This window comes from Triturus cristatus, chromosome 11, assembly GCF_964204655.1.
Source record: "Triturus cristatus chromosome 11, aTriCri1.1, whole genome shotgun sequence".
NCBI classification, from domain to species: domain Eukaryota; kingdom Metazoa; phylum Chordata; class Amphibia; order Caudata; family Salamandridae; genus Triturus; species Triturus cristatus.
The window spans coordinates 268,136,093-268,152,691 of record NC_140594.1 but is presented as its reverse complement, the minus strand read 5'-3'; the positions used below and the strand labels follow the sequence as shown (position 1 = coordinate 268,152,691).

Genomic DNA, 16,599 nt, shown 5'->3' with positions numbered 1-16,599 from the left:
CACTTGAGCCTTGATACCTGCCTTCTGAGGCACTCTTACCCACAGAAGAGACCCACCGAATTAAGGGAAGGTGGAGGGAAAGAATGGATAGCATACAGAAGGACAATGGGCTCAGCACTAGTTCCCTAATGTGGACTGCATGTGTGTTTAATAAAGTACTTTTCTTTTTATAAAGTAAAACACTGGCTTGGACAATCAGTTGTTGCGCTGCTGGGTTATTGTTGAATTCAAAGCTCAAGCATTTCCACACTGTCTCCCTGAGAAGCCTGTGAATGCTCGCTACCGCTGAGAGTCAGGTGCGGAAGGTATTGTACTTGGCCCAGTTTAGAAAGCCATAGTAGGACCGATCAGGGTACATCAGAGGCAAACAGTGCTAGCCACATCGGCATAAGCTCAGTAGCCTTTGCTTGTCCATGGCCCCCTGCATGGTGTCTGACAGGTTCTGTAAGAGTGGCTTTGACCCCAGAACAGATAAGTGCAAGTTACTACAGTTCAATGTTGTTAGGTCAAGGACTCAATTTCCAAAAATGGTATTGTACCCAAAGTCCCGCTGGTGGATGCAATAAAAAATGCCCCTCATCTGACTTTAAGACTGAGGGACTGGTTCATAGTTTGCCAGATGGTAGTCTATCAGGCTGGCGATGGACATTACGTCCTCCACCCAAATGGACTACCATCAGACAAATTAAGAAATCACAGCTTGTAACTTCCAAGGAACAGCCGTCATGCCGGTTCCTCTGAAGGTACAAAAAGTTTGGTGGATGGCTGCCATTGATTTTGAGGGCTATTCACCAAATCTGTTGTTTCTTCAAAAACAAACTCCCAACACCCGAGGGGTTTGGGTGTGATTATTTCAATTATTTGGTTCCTTAACTGTCGGTCTCCACACAGGTCTCAGACAGCAGGAGCAGTCCTCTTCTGTTCCTCTGGAGGTCAGTCCAGAGGGTGTTCTGATGAGTCGTGGGTGAGGTGTCAGCTTTGTAAATTTCACTAGCCAGTGGGTGGGGATGACTACTGGACTCTCCATAACCAATGAGAAAAATGTAACAAAGAAACATCGCAACACCATGCAATGTGGTAAACATATCACAACAAGGCACAAAGCTTTCATCATAATCCCTACCCACCCACCAACGGCCAGAAGGTCGTCTTAAAGTATAGGGAGGTAAGTCCAAAAGCAATTCCAGAGGTCATGTCAGTGATTTGGTCCACCATAAGTCTGAATTTCTGCATCAAGGCTGGATTTATGATCCTCAGGTTATGCAATGGAGATCCCTCTATAGCCAGTCCATTGCTGACAAATGTTTATATATTTTTTAGGACATCCCTGGGCTTCCTATACTGGCTTTTCTCTGTTCAGGCAGCAGTCTAGTCCCTGCTTCCCTTCTGCGATTGGGGGTGGTGCGGCATCCTTCCGATGGCAAGCAATATCCCTTTTAGCTATAGTAAGGCTGAGTCAGAGGAAGGTGGTCGCATATCGATCATCTTCAAAATCTGCCGAAATGTGGAGAAGGATCAACCTAGGTTCTTATGGAATGGAGCTTCTCAATACTCGGCCCAGACAGACCAGAATTTGAGTTCAGTATGTTTGTATTAAAGAACATTTTCACACAGTGTATAGGAAGGTACCCTTCGAGTAAGCACAGCGAAGACGAGAGGAGGTGACTTTTCCCATTACTCAGTTTGTGATGTGTGAAGTATGTGCGGTGGAGGTATTTCAGCAGTACGGGCTAGGTCGTCAGGATGCACTGATCGAGCATCTCGGCCTTCCCCTAGCCTCTGTCCAGTATTCATCCTCCAAGGCCCCGATGTCCCGCTCCCAGGCTGTATGCAGTGTAGCAAAGAAATTGGGAATATGGTGGATTAGGGACGGATATACCCAATTGATTTTATGCACATCTAATTCCCCTAGGAGTAGGGTAGCCCTGAGGGGTTATAGTCAGGGAGGACCTCCAAACTAGGAGTGGGCGGTTGACTCAGCATCGCGGACGGAGTTTGCAGAATATTAGTTTAGCAAACAACTCCTATTTCGCCACGTAGCGGAGTGTGCCCCCACCGCCCACCATGACGTACCACCCAGCACCTGCATGGGCAGAGTAAAGCTGTTCCTGCAAACAATGTGTCTCTTAGCTGGAACGTATTGTGCAGTTCAAGCCTTGTTTACAGTCCGATCACCTGTGTCAAGGAGCAAGAAGCTGAGCTCCACTTTCTCTTGAGGACTGAAAACGAGGTTTGAACCGCACAATGTGTTCCAGCTAAGAAAGCTGCATGCACGAGTTGCTGAAGGCTCCCAAGGACCGTGTCCGTGAGAGTGGGGCATAGGAGAGGCTCCTGAGTCCAGCCCCTGACCCTGGTCGGCTGCGAGGTGAGGTCAAACCAGTGTAGAGCTGCTTGCTGTTGGTCATCGAGTCATATGTTGGTGTCTTCTACACGGACATCCTAGCCTTCTTTCCAAGCCAGCAACAGCGGCTCTGCGGAATTGCTCAGAGTGCAACTCCACGAGCTCCACATACCCTTACTCCAAACCGCGAATGTGGGTCTCAAGGCCTGACGTAACTGGAGATAGCAGTAAAACTGTCTACAATGTAGATGGATTTCGTACTGGAGGGAGGAAAACGGTTTCAGCGTGATGCCCTATGTACCAGTGCTGCCCTAAGATATAGCAAATCTCCCACCCATAGTAGGGTCTATGCCGGAAACCTCCATTTCCATCCCAGCTTTGCTAACGTCCCTCCCCAGCTCTGCAATACCTCCCATGTCGCCAAGGGGAGCGGGACTCTCGCCCGTTCCCCGTGCAATAGGTGTTGGATTGGGGTGGATTGGGGTGTCCAGTAGCATCCACTTTTCAAGTGCAAAAGCTGGATCGTCCTGAGTATCGTACCATTATTTATTGATAATTATTAGGTGGGACGCTCAATAATAGGACTCAATGACAGCCATGGAGATCCCCCATCATATGTGTATCTGAAACACTAATTGTGGGATATGCGAGGGTTCGGACTGGACTTTTCCCATGAGGTGAACAATGGATTAAACCCAGATCCCTTGATTGGGGGTGAGTGGTTGAAAGGTTTCAGCACTCCGTACATCATCATGTTGTGTTGTGTATGTGAGGGGTGCCAGAATTCCATAGGAAACTTCGTAACATGGAATGCACTGTAAGGAAAAAGGAGTGCAATAGTGAAATGGGTACTTTTGGAGGTGATAAAGAAATCAGGGGAGCGAAACCATTTTGAATATCGGTGAGCACCCCATGAGGGACAATGCAATGCCTGACCAAGATTTGATGTCTGCCGCCAAGGCCTCAAGGAGTGACCGTATATTTATCTCCGATGCTCGGGAAGGGTCAGGGGTGACATGAACTCTCAAATACTTGAAGCCTTGCGTGGCCACCTGGAAACCAGGGGCCCATTCCAAGTTCTGCGTGGGGTGGACAGGGAAGATGATAGACTTGATGGAGAGACCTGAAGTCTCACCGAAGATTCGGAGTATTTGGAGCACACAGGAGCCAAAGGTTTTTGGTTGAGTCAAAAAGATCAGGGCATCATCAGCGTAAAGCGCAACCCTATCTGCAGGTCCCTACTTCTACTCAAAGCCCCGGACCAGTGCACCTATACGAAGCCATTCGCCCAGGGGTTCCATTGCAGCGGAGATAATGGACATCCCGATGCATGCACCATCTGATGCGGAAGGTCCTGGAGAGGGCTGTACCCACTCATACATGGGCAGTGAGATCTGTGTGAAGGAGTTTAACATATTTTTAAAACTTGGCCACAAAGTACAGCCGGTGAAGGAGTTTGAGGAGGTACCTCCAATCCACCGAGTCAAACGCGTTTTCAATATCTGCAACAGTAGCTCCGCTAGGCCATTCAGGTGATCTGCTAGAGAAATCGCATTATATACTATACAAATGTTATGCATGGTGGCACATCTGGGCATGAAGCCCTACTGATCTCGATGGATGAGGGAAGGTAAAACACCTAAGCAGGTGGTTGGCTAGAGCTGTGGCCAGGATCTTAGCCTCCGTATTTATTAAAGAAATCGTATGATAGGAGGAGCCCTGGTCAGTGGGTTTACCATGTTTTGTAATCACCACAATCTCTGCCCTGCGGAAATCAGGTAGAAGCATTTCTGTGCCAACTGTCTCCTTCAGGGGTTCCCCAAGCTTCACCACAGACAATTTGAAGAACTTTCTCGGGAACCCATTGGGACCTGGCTTCTTACCAGACTGCAGTTCACCTAGGGTAGTTGTTAGTTCCTCAGGTGTCAGGTCTTCATCAAGCGTTGCTCTATCGGCCAGCGATAGAGTCTTGAGTGGCAGGTTCGACACATACTGAGCAATCTGTGTGCCTGACAGAAGGGTGTGCAGAGAAAACAGGCCTGCGTAAAAAATTGTGAATTGGTGTGCCATAGCATCATCCCCGGAGGAGCCTGCAGAATCCAACAAATAAAGGATCAGGATTGGTGTCTGAAATTGGTGCAGAGACAGTGTAGTAGTTTGCTAGCTTTGTCCGACCCCACTGATAAGATGTTGTTGGACCATCTGCCATCTTTTACATTTCTTCGCAGTCAGGTAGCTAATAACCTTCCCTCACAATGTTGGGTTTAGGGTCTCCCACAGAATACCCGGTGATTGCACAGAAAGGTAGTTGCGGGCTACGTATGTGACAACTGTTATTTATAATTATTTTATTTATTCAGAGTTTTATATAGCGCAAACGAGACCTTTAGGTATGAGAGTGCTTAAGAATTACAAAATTGCAACAATTACGGCAGAACGACAGAAGAGAGATAACAACAAACAAATCATGAGGACGCAGTGTAGATAGTAATAACAGGTCAATTGTAATAATTGGAATTGACAATAGTACGTTGAAGATGTTATAGGCAAACAGTTAAGCACGTATTCAATATGTGATAAATCACAGATAGCAAAGAATTACTGTAATATTCAAATCAGGAACAAAGTTGGTATGATAGAGCTCGAGGGAGAATCCATAAATAATGGACAGGGGGGCATCCTGGGATAATGGATGAACAAGGATTGAGTTCAGTCATCAGCTATGATAGGTAGTTGCTCATTAGGAAGATCTTAGCCTCCTTCTTGAAGGTGGAAGTAGAATCTTTTCTTCTGATGTTAGGAGGAGGCGAATTCCAGATTCTAGGGCAGCTCCAGAGAAGGCTCTGTCATAGGTTTTCTTCTTCTGGAAGAAGGGTGGTTTAAGAACAAAAATCCTGGCACTCCGAGAAAGCCTGCCCCCCCTCGAAATTATGATTTGTTTGGCAAGATACATTGGTGTTTTGTGGTGGAGAGCTTTGTGAGTAATACATATCATTTTAAGCTGAATTGGCAGTTCAAGAGCCTTCAGATGGGGAGAGATGTGGTCAAAAAAATGTGATCCTGTTAAGAGTCTTGCTGCTGCATTGAGAGACGTTTTTAGAGGAGCAGTGGAGATCTTGGGTAAGCCTAAGAGTGTTGTGCATCCATATTATATCCTAGGAATGACTAAGGCCTGTACTACCAATTTGAGGTTTGTAGATGAAATTAATGGTTTCAGTTTCCTAATATAGCTCAAACGAAAGCAGGCGTTTTTGGCCATCAAGTTATGGGAGTTTGCATGTTTAGGTTCTTATCAAAAGTAATGCCAAGAGATTTAGAGGAGTCAACCATGACGGGGGTATAGTTGAGAGCAGTGATCGACTTGGTCCATTCCTTAACACCAGAGGAGCTTTTGGGCGGAGAAATTAAGAGGAATTCAGTTTTTTGCGAATTTCGCTTAAGATGATTGCAGGTAAGCCAATGCAAGGCCAACTTTAAGGCATCATCCATTGACTTGATCTCTTCCAGAGATGAGAGCTTCATAAAAATCTGAATATCATCCGCATACATGTGGTAGGAAGTATTAGCGTGCTGTAGAGTTTCAGTGAGGGGTTCGACATAAAGGTTAAACAGTGACGGGGATAAAGTAGAGCCTTGCGGAACTCCAATTGAGATAGAGGACGGTAATGATAGATCATGGTTAATCAAAAATCTGTGAGTTCTGTTCTGCAAGAAGGATTTAAACCTGTCAAGAATTGTACCCCAGAACTCCATCCTGTTTTCGAGTCTGACTAGTAATATTTCATGGTTTACAGTGTCAAATGCGGAAGACAAGTCAAGAAGAACTAATAGGCAGGCTTTGTTTTGATCAAGTGCCAATTATGCATCATCCACTATATGAAGAATTGCAGATTCAGTATTGTGACCAGGTCTGAACCCAGATTAACAGTCATCAGGCAAATTGAATTTCTGTATGTGTTGGCTCAACTGTTGTTGCACACATTTTTCTAGTACTTTAGCTAAAAAAGGAATGCTGGTCAAATGGCTTAAAATGATTAGGGTTGGCAGATTCTCTGTCTGTTTTTTGAAGATGGAAAGGTCTTGACCAGTCCTAAGGCAGTCTGGTAAAGAACCTTGTGATAAGGAAACATTGATTTTGTTGGTCCAAATGGGGACAATACAAGGGTGGAGTAACAGAAGGAAATGTGGATGGAAGAGGATCATTGTGATTAATAGGATTTATGGACGATACAGATAGCTGTAATGGAATGACTTGGAGGTCAGAGCGATGAATGCAGGCAATACCTTCACCTATTTTGTTTAGCCTGTCAAGTCTTATGAAGTTGTATTTGGGCGGGACCAGTAGATCAAAGCAAGGGGAAGAGGACATGATTCGGTTTGAATTGCCACATCAACTTCATGTTTAATGATGAGATCAGTAATGCCAGAGGCATAACAGTTGCTTAGCAGGAAAAATAGAGGTTTCATAGTGCTGCCATGGTATGTGTCTGGATTGAATGAGGTTAGAGAATTTTGTTTTAGAATATTGAGGTTGATCGTTCTGTTATTCGGAGCCGAGGTTCTGTTGGAGTTGATTGGGACAGAACAAATTGTTTTGTCTCCAGTACAGAAGCTAGATGCCAATGCCGATTCATGTTCTTCCCATCTAGGAGGTGAGGGTCGTACTATGGACAATACCTCCAAGAACAATCGTATCAGGGAGCGACAATGTGTGAGGCCCCCCCTCCGGAATCTGTCACGGTATTCATGTATTACCCCATTCCAATCTCCTCCCAGAAGCCAGGGCCCTACCGGGAGTGTGCCAGTGACATGTGTGAGTGTCTCGAGGAAGGAGCTGGTGAGTGGGGGCAGGGCAGGGCGTACACATTGATCAGTGTCAGGGGCTAACCGAATAACCGTCTGGTGATGGCCATGTCCCTCCCATTGGTCAGTTGCACCACATAGGGAAGGTGTCTCTAAGGCAGAATCGCAACCCCCCTGGAGTCCTTTTTGAAGTCTGAATGAAAACATTGAGCATAGCTGTAGTGGGCCAGAAATGAACTTTGGTGTCTAGCAAGTGTGTTTCTTGCACAAACAGGATGTTGACATGTAGTCTTTTTGCAGCCCAGAGGACAGCTGCTCTTTTTATTTGATCTATTAGTCCATTAACATTTTAGGACATTAGCTGGACTTGACAGATTCGGGATAGGCCATCATCATCTATTGTGTGGTGTGAGTGTGAAAGACATGGCCATATGTGGGACAGTGGCCATCTGGTGTCATGGGTGTGCCCGCCTGTTAGAAATGGGGTCTCTAGTTGGCAATGGTTTGCACCTTTGTCCAAGAAGGGACCCTTGCTTCCAGTCAGGGTAAGGGAGTGACGCCTTTAGTCAACCCGTTCTCACCCCCTTGGTGCCTTGGCACAAGCAGGCAGGCTTATCTCAGAGGCAGTGTGTAAAGCATTTGTGCACACATACAGTAATACAGTGGAAACACTGCAAATGGACACCATACCAGTTTGGAACAGTAAGTAATCTTTATCTAAACCAAACAAGACCAAAATGACAACAATCCACCATACATATATTAAGATATCAAAAATGGGTTATTCAAACAAATAAAGCCTGTAGCAACAAATAACTCCAGCTGGAGTTATCACGATGTTGTGACAGATGAAATTCTAAAGTACGGCGCAGCCGCGAGGTGCGCGGCGTCGGGCACGGAGTCACACAGACCCCTAAAGAACAGTACGATGGCAAACGATGAAAGCTAAGACGGTGCACTGCGTCGAGGAGGTGATGCTTCATTGACGCCTGGTAGCATCGGTTCCTTACGACCACAGGGGAGGTGATGCGTCGGTTCCTTTCAGCCCCCGGGGAAGTGAGGTCTTGGTTTCTTACTGTGATGCAGGGGCGGTGAGGCAACGGTTCCCTACTATTGTCGGGGAGGTGAGGTGTTGGGTCCTTACTGTTGCCGGGGAGGTGGTATCCAATTGACTTCAAGTAATATGTCTGAATTAATTGTTTAATATCACATCCAGCATGCAACCTCTACCCTTTATGGCCATCAGTACAATGACCAGGTCGAACATTTCAATCAATACCTGAAGGAAAGTTTTGTTTTGGCCTTTGACAGTAGGTCCACTTTTGTAATTTAATAATTGAAAGCCTGTGGTCTTACAGAACTACTCTTCATTTGGTGAATGTTGGTAGCTTTTCTAGGTTCCGCCTAGGCATCGCTTGCGCTATCTCTTCGAGACATGCTGTATACAGGATATGGACATGAAGTTCTGCCCACTTTCCGCCCATCTTTTTAATTGGGTCCTCTCACTGCCCTTTGTAAATGGTAGCTTTTCATTGGTCCATAGGCTTAGTAGTCCCTCCTTAGTACCACCTATTCTCTTCTTGTAGCCTCCCGTGAGGCCACCCTCTGTTACATATGTTGTTACTCAGTAGGTTTTAATTCTAATTTTATGTCCATAAATGCTTTTCTCCTGCTTGCTGCTGCAGGCAGAACGTGCTCTCCCAAAACACTTTGTTTTGTATTTATTTAATGAGAACGGCACATACCCTGCGGCACGCCTCAGCTGGATTAATCGCAGTCACTGTATTCTTTTGTTCCTTGCGATCCCAAACCTTGCTGCCTGCCTTTTTTTGTTGTTTAATTTAATTTAGTGGAACGGGGGCAGGAGATTAAGTGGTTTGCCATTGCCAAAAGGTTTGCTTTTTTTCCCTTTTAATTAAATATGCGATTCACAATTTTCTAATTTAAAATACACCTCCCTGTGTCTCTCCCAACCCCCGCGTCCTGGGCAAGGCGAATGCTGCATAGGGGCGCTGCCATTATGGCGGTCCGGCCAGCCCCCGAGAAGGGAGGGGCCGGGGTCGCGCGTCACTGGATGACGCGGCCCTGCCCCACCTCCTCAAAAGACCCTATCCTGAGGCGTTTAAAGTTGGACGGGGGGTGAACCGGAAGCACCTCAGGTGTTTCCGGTTCTCGCTTATGGCCAATGTCGGGGGGCAGGCAGGTTTAGATCGGCCTGCCCCCAGCAACCGTTAAAAAGGGAGCAAGAGTAGTCTCTTGTCTTCTCCCGCTGCACCTAGGGGTACCCGAGCCACCAGCAGCCCTTTAAACTTGTTTTCCTTTATATTGCAGATTTTTACAGAGGAGAATCAGCTGTTCCGTTTCGGTGTTTGGTGTGCAGAGGAGGAGGCGCACGGCCCCTGTCGGAGCCCGGATTTGCGAAGAAGGAACGGATCGAGCGTTTTTCCTGGTGTCGAAGAGCGGCATCGACGCGGATCCGCTGTTCGGTGTTCGGTGTGCGGCGAAGGAGGCGCGCGGCCCCTGTCTGAGCCCGGTTTAACGAGGGAGGAGTGGATCGGACGTTTTTTGCTGCTGGCATCGTTACGGGAGCTGGATCAGCTGTTGCTAGCACGAGAATTGAGCCCGGTGAGTCGCGTCTGTGCGTGTGGGGCGGTGTGTAGCATGAGAGAGGCGCTGGCACACGGGGGGAACCAGGTACACGGAAGAGGCTTGCGCATTCAGGGGGGAAGTGATCAAAGCCCTGGTGTGCTATCGGTGGACAGGAGTCACTCTGGCCTAATGGTTAAGGTCTGAGACTCTTATGCTGGTCTTTCAATGTCACTGTTTGTTTGCTCAAGCTAAAGTGTATGGCAATGGTATTTCTTTCAGTTAGAAAGTAATTTTAGCAACAGTGATTGGGAACATTGAGGTTTTTTGGGAACTGTGGGTTGGTGTACGCGGCTGTGAGGGGTGCGATCAGATATCAGCAGCATCTACTGTTATATGGGGATTCTGATTGGTGCGCTTTGTTGTGGAGGCATCAGTGGTTCCTGATCTTTAGCCTGTCAGCAATACCTTTATCCCTGATTAAGCAGATCTGTTGTTGCCAGCATATCGTGTCCCTGACTAGCATGATCTACCCCTTTTAAACAAATCTGTGCTGTGCATGAAAGCTGGAACTGTGCTGCATGTGACATTGAAGGGGGACAATTTGGACCGTCAATAGGGCATCATCTAGTTGCGTGGCGGGGTACTGGTCATTTGTGTCTCTTCTGTTTCAGGAATACTCCAGAATACAGCTGGGTCAGAGTTTTGCGAAGCGCTAACAATGGCAAGCCTGAACTTCTAAGCGTAATTGGGGAGAGTATCTTTGGGTGCAGGAGGTGCTGCGCTACTACCGTCAGGTAAGGGTTTGGGCAATGACCCAGATCAGTGGGCAAAGGGGGCACAATGGCACCAAAAGTGAGACGTATGGTAAAGAGATCCCGCACGGATGTTATGTTGGAGGCCTTAATGCAGCAAGTACAGGTTATGGTGCAGGCCCTGACGCGTTTACAATATAAAGTGGATGGTCCAGTGGGGGGTGGGAGGGGAGGCCCAGGCGGCCTATTATACCTCCTAGGCCGTACTCTCCACCTGTGGCAAAAAGAAGTAGGCTCAAGTCAGGCAGTAGCAGGCCCAGGGGTGGCACAGGGAATGCCCCTAAAGAGAGTGTACCCCAACCCGCTGTTCCCATGCCAGATCCGCTGGATACCGGAGAGACGCCCCCTATCCCTGAGGTACCGGTAGGGACACAGCCGCAGGCTCCAGGGGTTCCCCCAATGGAGGGCACGGGTGGGACTGCACCGGTCCAGCCGGATATTCTAGCCAACCTGGCGGTAGTATTGCCATGGCTGGAGACAGTGGGGAACTGGTTGACGGCAGCAGGGACATCGGGCAGCGGGGGTGATGCCATGGAGAAGGCAAGACAGATAATGTCTCAAATGGGGAAGGCGAAACCAAGTGCAGAGCCGGTAGTACCGGCAGGAGGGTCAACGCCGGCAGTTTCAACAGGAGCAGAATTACCAGGGGGCGCAAGACCGGCAACTGGTGGTGGAAGTTCAGCAGCGGCAGGCGCGCCACCGGCCGCAGAAACACAGAAGCCGGTTGACTCTGCTGCAACAGGTATGATAAAAACCCTGCCTCCACTAGGTTTGGGAGAACTGCGTTCATCTAGGGAACAGTTGGGGCGGCATTTGTCTCAAGAGACAAAGGAAAAAATATAGAAAGGGGTGTATCTTAACATATTTTCTTTGTTGATAGATGAGGCAGACAGGGAAGAAGATAGGAAAAGCAAAGAGTGTTGCTCCCCCGGGAATGGGCGAGTGTGGCCATGAAATGCAGTTGAGGAAAATTTGGCAAATTGGGTGCAGGCATTCACCATTTACACAGCAATTATGCTAGAACGTTTCCCGGAAATGGGGTCAGAAATGGTGTGCTACCAAAAAAGAATAACGGTAGCGCAGGCCTCCCAGGTGGGTGACGGGTGGATGCAATATGATAAAGAATTTAGAAGGGCAAAGGCCAAAGATCCAACCCTAAGGTGGAACCAGACAGACATGTTTATCCATTTGAGGCATTTGGTGCAAGGCCAGACAGAGGTCCACAAGGGGCAGGTGCCAGAGAATTCTGGTAGGTTTCAGCCCTTTCACGCAGGCCCCTCAGGTTATGCGGGGGCGCCACAGGGAGGACGGGAAATGCTGGCAAAAAAGGGGTGTGTTTTGATTTCAATAAAAAGATCTGCAACAGGGCTCCCGGCACGTGTAGGTTCAAACATAATTGTGGCTTCTGTGGAAACGCATCCCACCCAGAGTCCAAGTGTCTCAAAAAGTCCAGGGAGAGGGGTGCCAGGAAGCAGGATTGAAGGTATTTCACTGGAATTAGCCAGCTCCCCCGTAAACATTGCCGCCATGATACCTTGGTTAAACATATACAAATGCCCAGAAGCTGCACGAATTATCAGGGAGGGGTTCCTGACCGGTTGTAGAATACCGGCGCAGGGTTACAAAGGGGTGGCGTATTGCAAAAATCAGATATCAGTTAGGGAAAATGGTACTATTGCAGCACAAAAAATTGAGAAAGAGATCAGACTGGGGAGAGTAGCAGGCCCATTTGATAGCATCCCGATGACTGATTTTGTATGTTCACCCCTGGGAGTGGTGCCCAACAAAGTGCAAGGTGAATTCCGCCTAATACACAATCTGTCAGCACCACGGGGGAAATCAGTGAATGAAGCAATTTCTGACGCATTGTGTAGCGTAAAATATGCATCTTTTGACCAAGCGGTAGATATGCTGAGGCGTTTAGGACAGGGTGCATTGCTAGCAAAATGTGACATTGAATCCGCTTTCCGTTTGTTGCCTGTGCACCCGTTGGACTTTCACCTGCTGGGTTTCCAATTTCAAGGACAGTACTATGTGGATAAATGCATGCCAATGGGTTGCTCAGTGTCTTGTGCCTATTTTGAGAAATTTAGCTCATTTTTGGAATGGCCTTTCAGGCAGGGCTCGGGTCACCAACGGGTGTTGCATTATCTAGATGACTTCCTTTTCCTGGGGGCACCGGAATCAGAGGAGTGCGGTGATGCATTGGCAGGTTTCTGCGCTCTCATGTAAGAGTTCGGGGTGCCATTGGCACCTGGCAAAACAGTGGGCCCTAGCACAAAGATAGAATTCCTGGGAATCGAGTTGGATTCCGTCCAAGGGGTGTCCAGGTTACCTGAGGAGAAGGTTGAGGCTTTCGGGGCAACGCTACAGCAGTGCTTAGCAAGGGAGAAGGTGACTCTGCATCAGCTACAACAAGTGGTGGGTCAATTGAATTTTGCACTTCGCATAATTCCCATGGCACGCCCATTTTCCCGCACCATCGCACATGCCATGTCCGACCTCAGAGAAAAGCACCACCACACTAGGCTATCCAGCGAGGTCAAACAGGACATGCTCATTTGGAGGGCATTTCTGTGCGATTTCAATGGTAGAGTGGTGTGGCCTAACCCACCCAGAACCAGCCCTGAGCTGGGTCTGATGACAGATGCGGCGGGCAGTGAGGGTTTCTGCGCCATTTTGGGGTCTGCCTGGGTTGCACAAAGGTGGCCAGGGTGGTGGAGGGATACAGGACTCACAAGTAACATTAGCTTTTTGGAGCTCTTCCCCATACTGGTGGCCTTGGCGGTGTGGCCTGAGCAATTGAGAGATCAATCTGTGATATTTTGGTCAGACAACATGGCCGTGGTGGAATGCATTAACAACCAAGCAGCCAAGTGCAGCTTGATCCTGAGACTGTTAAAAGAGATCGTGTTACAATGTATGAGGTTGAATGTACTGTTTAGAGCTAAACACGTGCCTCCCAGAGGCAGCACGACACCCAACACTTTTCCCCGAACTACTTTGGCAGCTTGGTGCCCCGTTATCGGACCTCGTGGCAGCCAGCCTTACACAAAGGACCAGGAGAGCGTATGAATGGGCGTTTTGGTCTTTTTGTCAGTTTTTGGGGGACAGCTGGGAGCAGGAATGGCATGAACCGGGTGCGGTGGTCTCTTATCTCGGGTTCTTGAGGGAGGAAGGGCGCACAGTAGCGGCAGGTAGATGCCACATCACGGCCATATCCTTTTTTGCAAAAGCAAGAGGAATGAAGGATCCCACAAAGAATTTCATGGTGCGCCAGGCTTTGAAGGGGTGGCAGCGCCTGCAAGGGACACAGCCAGATGGGCGGAGGCCAATAGGTCTGAGCACATTAGCTAAGTTACTGGTCGCTTTACACCAAGTGTGTATTTCCCCTGGAGAGGTTCAGCTGTTCCAGGTGGCTTTCTGTCTGGCGTTTTACGGCGCCTTCCGGGTGGGGGAACTGTTATCAAGAAACAAGGCAGACTGGCAAGGGGGCCTACAGTTAGAGCATGTCAAATTGAGTGGGGATTCCATATGGATCACGTTGCCCAGGTCTGAGATGGATCAGGGAGGAAGGGGCGAGAGCATAGTACTTCACAGGGCAAATGATAGCACCTGCTGCCCAGTGGCTAGCCTAGAGGTTTTTCTGGCACAGCGGCCGACGGCCGCCTCAGGGCCACTCCTAATACATCAGGATAGGTCACCCCTCACCATTTTTCAATTCAAAAGAGTAATGGCTATGGCCATGCAAAGAGCTGGCTTAGATCCAGCTAATTTTGGGACTCATTCCTTTAGGATTGGAGCAGCCACGCAGGCAGTGGCCCTGGGTCTAGGGGGGGAACAAGTAAAAAGGATCGGCAGGGGGTCCTCCAATTGCTATAAACGCTACGTACGGCTGCACATGCTATAAATATAGCTACACCATCACGTTTGGTTCCTTTTGGGCCTCGGGTTACATGCGTGTTTTTCCCTCTGTGACTCAGAGGGAAACTCGCAACAAATGATGCAGTGTTGCGTTAGGCAACACAATTTTGTGGATATGTTAGCCAGTAAATATAACAGGTGCACTGATTTTTTGTTCAATTTTGTGTTCGCCTACAGTTTCTTCATCCTGTGACTCATGGGAGAAATCTGCGTCTATCCACACTCATGACAAGAAGAAGCCGCAGGGTCACTCGGGCAGACGTCAGCCAACAGTGCAGGAACGAACGGCTCAGGTCATGGCCCACGTTCACTTGGGGTGCCCGCAACAACTGAAGGTGTGGCTCATTGGCTACTCCTATGTGCGTCGTTTACAAACTTATTTTTCAGATGTTCACGAGGCAAGAGCGCGGAAGTTGGGTGCAGAGCTAAGCTTTTATTGGCAGGGTGGATTGTGCGTGGGACAATTCAGGGACCTGGTGAACTGTGCTTTAATACGAAGTAAGGGACCACCAGCGATCTGGATCCTGCACCTCGGGGGCAACGATTTAGCGCGCATAGGGCGACGACGGTTAATTGAGGAGTTACTTAGTGAAGTGGGGTGGTTGGCAAGGCAGTGCCCCGAGGCAATCATAGTCTGGTCTCACATGATCCCAAGGTTCCACTGGAGGGGGGGGAATCAGTCCAGGCGTTGAACCACGCAGTGAAGCTGGTCAACAACAAATTTGATAAACTTTTCAGAACGGACAAATTAAAATCCATAGGACATGGGTATATTCGAGGTGAGCAGTTTTTTCTTCAAGACGGGGTTCATCTCTCATCCAGGGGGAATGGGGCGTTTATGGAAGACATTTTTTCATGGCTGGAGACCACGGACCTTAGGACATGACCTCCTAGCTAGCTCAGGGGGCGGCCAGATAGTCGGGCAACTATACAGGCCTGTGGCGGTAAGGTCATGATTGGTAAGCCTAGTATTCGGCCCTGAGCGGCCAGCTTTATGTTAATCCAGGGGCAGTGACAGCCGGTCTGTAGGCTGTCGGTGTGCGGGGGCCAGGAGAGTTACTCTTTCCAGTAGGCCTGTGGCCACCCTCGCACGCGCATGCGCATCAGGGCGCAAGTGCGTGGAACTGCCTCCCCTGTTAGAGAGGTTAAGGCACTGGGCGTAGGGGGGGCCCGGGGGAAAGTATCCGTCCGATCAGCTGTACCCCCTACGCAAGCCTCCTCCGGTAGAGTAGTACCCTTAGCAAACTCTAGGGGGGCTCGTCATTGACCTTGCAGTAGGCTCTAGAGGGGACACGCAGAATGTAACATATATGCATTGTTAGATTACGTTAGGAACTGAGTTTGTATTAGAACTTGTTAAGATTAGACAAATGAAATGATGTATCTATCAATGTATCTGGACTTTCTGCGTAAAATGTAACAATGTAATTTAATAAATTGTTTTGTATGTAATAAATACAGCCAGGGGGTCACTCCCCTTAATCCCAAAAATTTAGTGTGGTTTGAAATACTTGCATGTGGGAGGGAACACCTTACCAAACAAGGTATATCAAGGATCTCTACTCCAAGAAGGGGACTTAGGCAGTACCAGGCCATACTTCCACAACACTCACGCCCGACCCATTCCCAATCCCAAGTGAACACCTCTAGCAGCTTTGTGGCGCCATCTTGTTTGGTAGATCCCTGGAGTAAATGGTTAGCGCAGAGCAAACTGTGCTGAACATTCAAAAACTTTGAGATGTTTGTAATTAATTGTTTTCCTCACACTTTCCCTTGCCATAGATTATGGTACAGAACCCGAAGCCCTGTGCAACAAAGAATGGATTGCATGCACCGGTAACATTTTATGCAGCATTTTAATTTCTACTAGGGCATTTAGGGCTATTTTCTCAGTTTCATCACTGAATGGCAACTCTTTTCTAGGATGCAGGATGTATTACGTTGCATGAGAGAGTCACAAGGCATTTTACAAAAATTTTCTATATGCTTCTTGTTTAAACAACCGAGTTTTCGCTTTTGTATCCTCCCACTTTGCTTTCTTGCCGAACTTCACGGCCATCCCTGGGCAGCAAGTTACATACTCCCTTGCTTAAGGTGTCAAGACCAGATGGTGCAAGAGACAGCTTAACT

The 16,599-nt window shown here is 48.2% G+C and overlaps 1 protein-coding gene across 4 annotated transcripts in view; it reads left to right on the top strand.

Moving 5' to 3' along the window:
* The window catches only part of LOC146783989 (uncharacterized), a 469,916-nt gene extending 453,961 nt beyond the window's left edge, over nt 1-15,955 (top strand). For 2 of the 4 annotated variants that reach the window (XM_085636426.1, XM_085636428.1), the window contains 3 exons: nt 9,476-9,769; nt 10,405-10,527; nt 14,647-15,928. In XM_085636426.1, coding sequence (XP_085492552.1) covers nt 9,476-9,769; nt 10,405-10,449 — 339 coding nt within the window. In that variant the 3' untranslated portion in view covers nt 10,450-10,527; nt 14,647-15,928. Of the gene's footprint in view, nt 1-9,475; nt 10,528-14,646 lie in introns of all 4 variants that reach the window. The other 2 variants (XM_085636429.1, XM_085636427.1) reach the window with 2 other exon arrangements.
* Nucleotides 15,956-16,599: the final 644 nt, after the last annotated feature.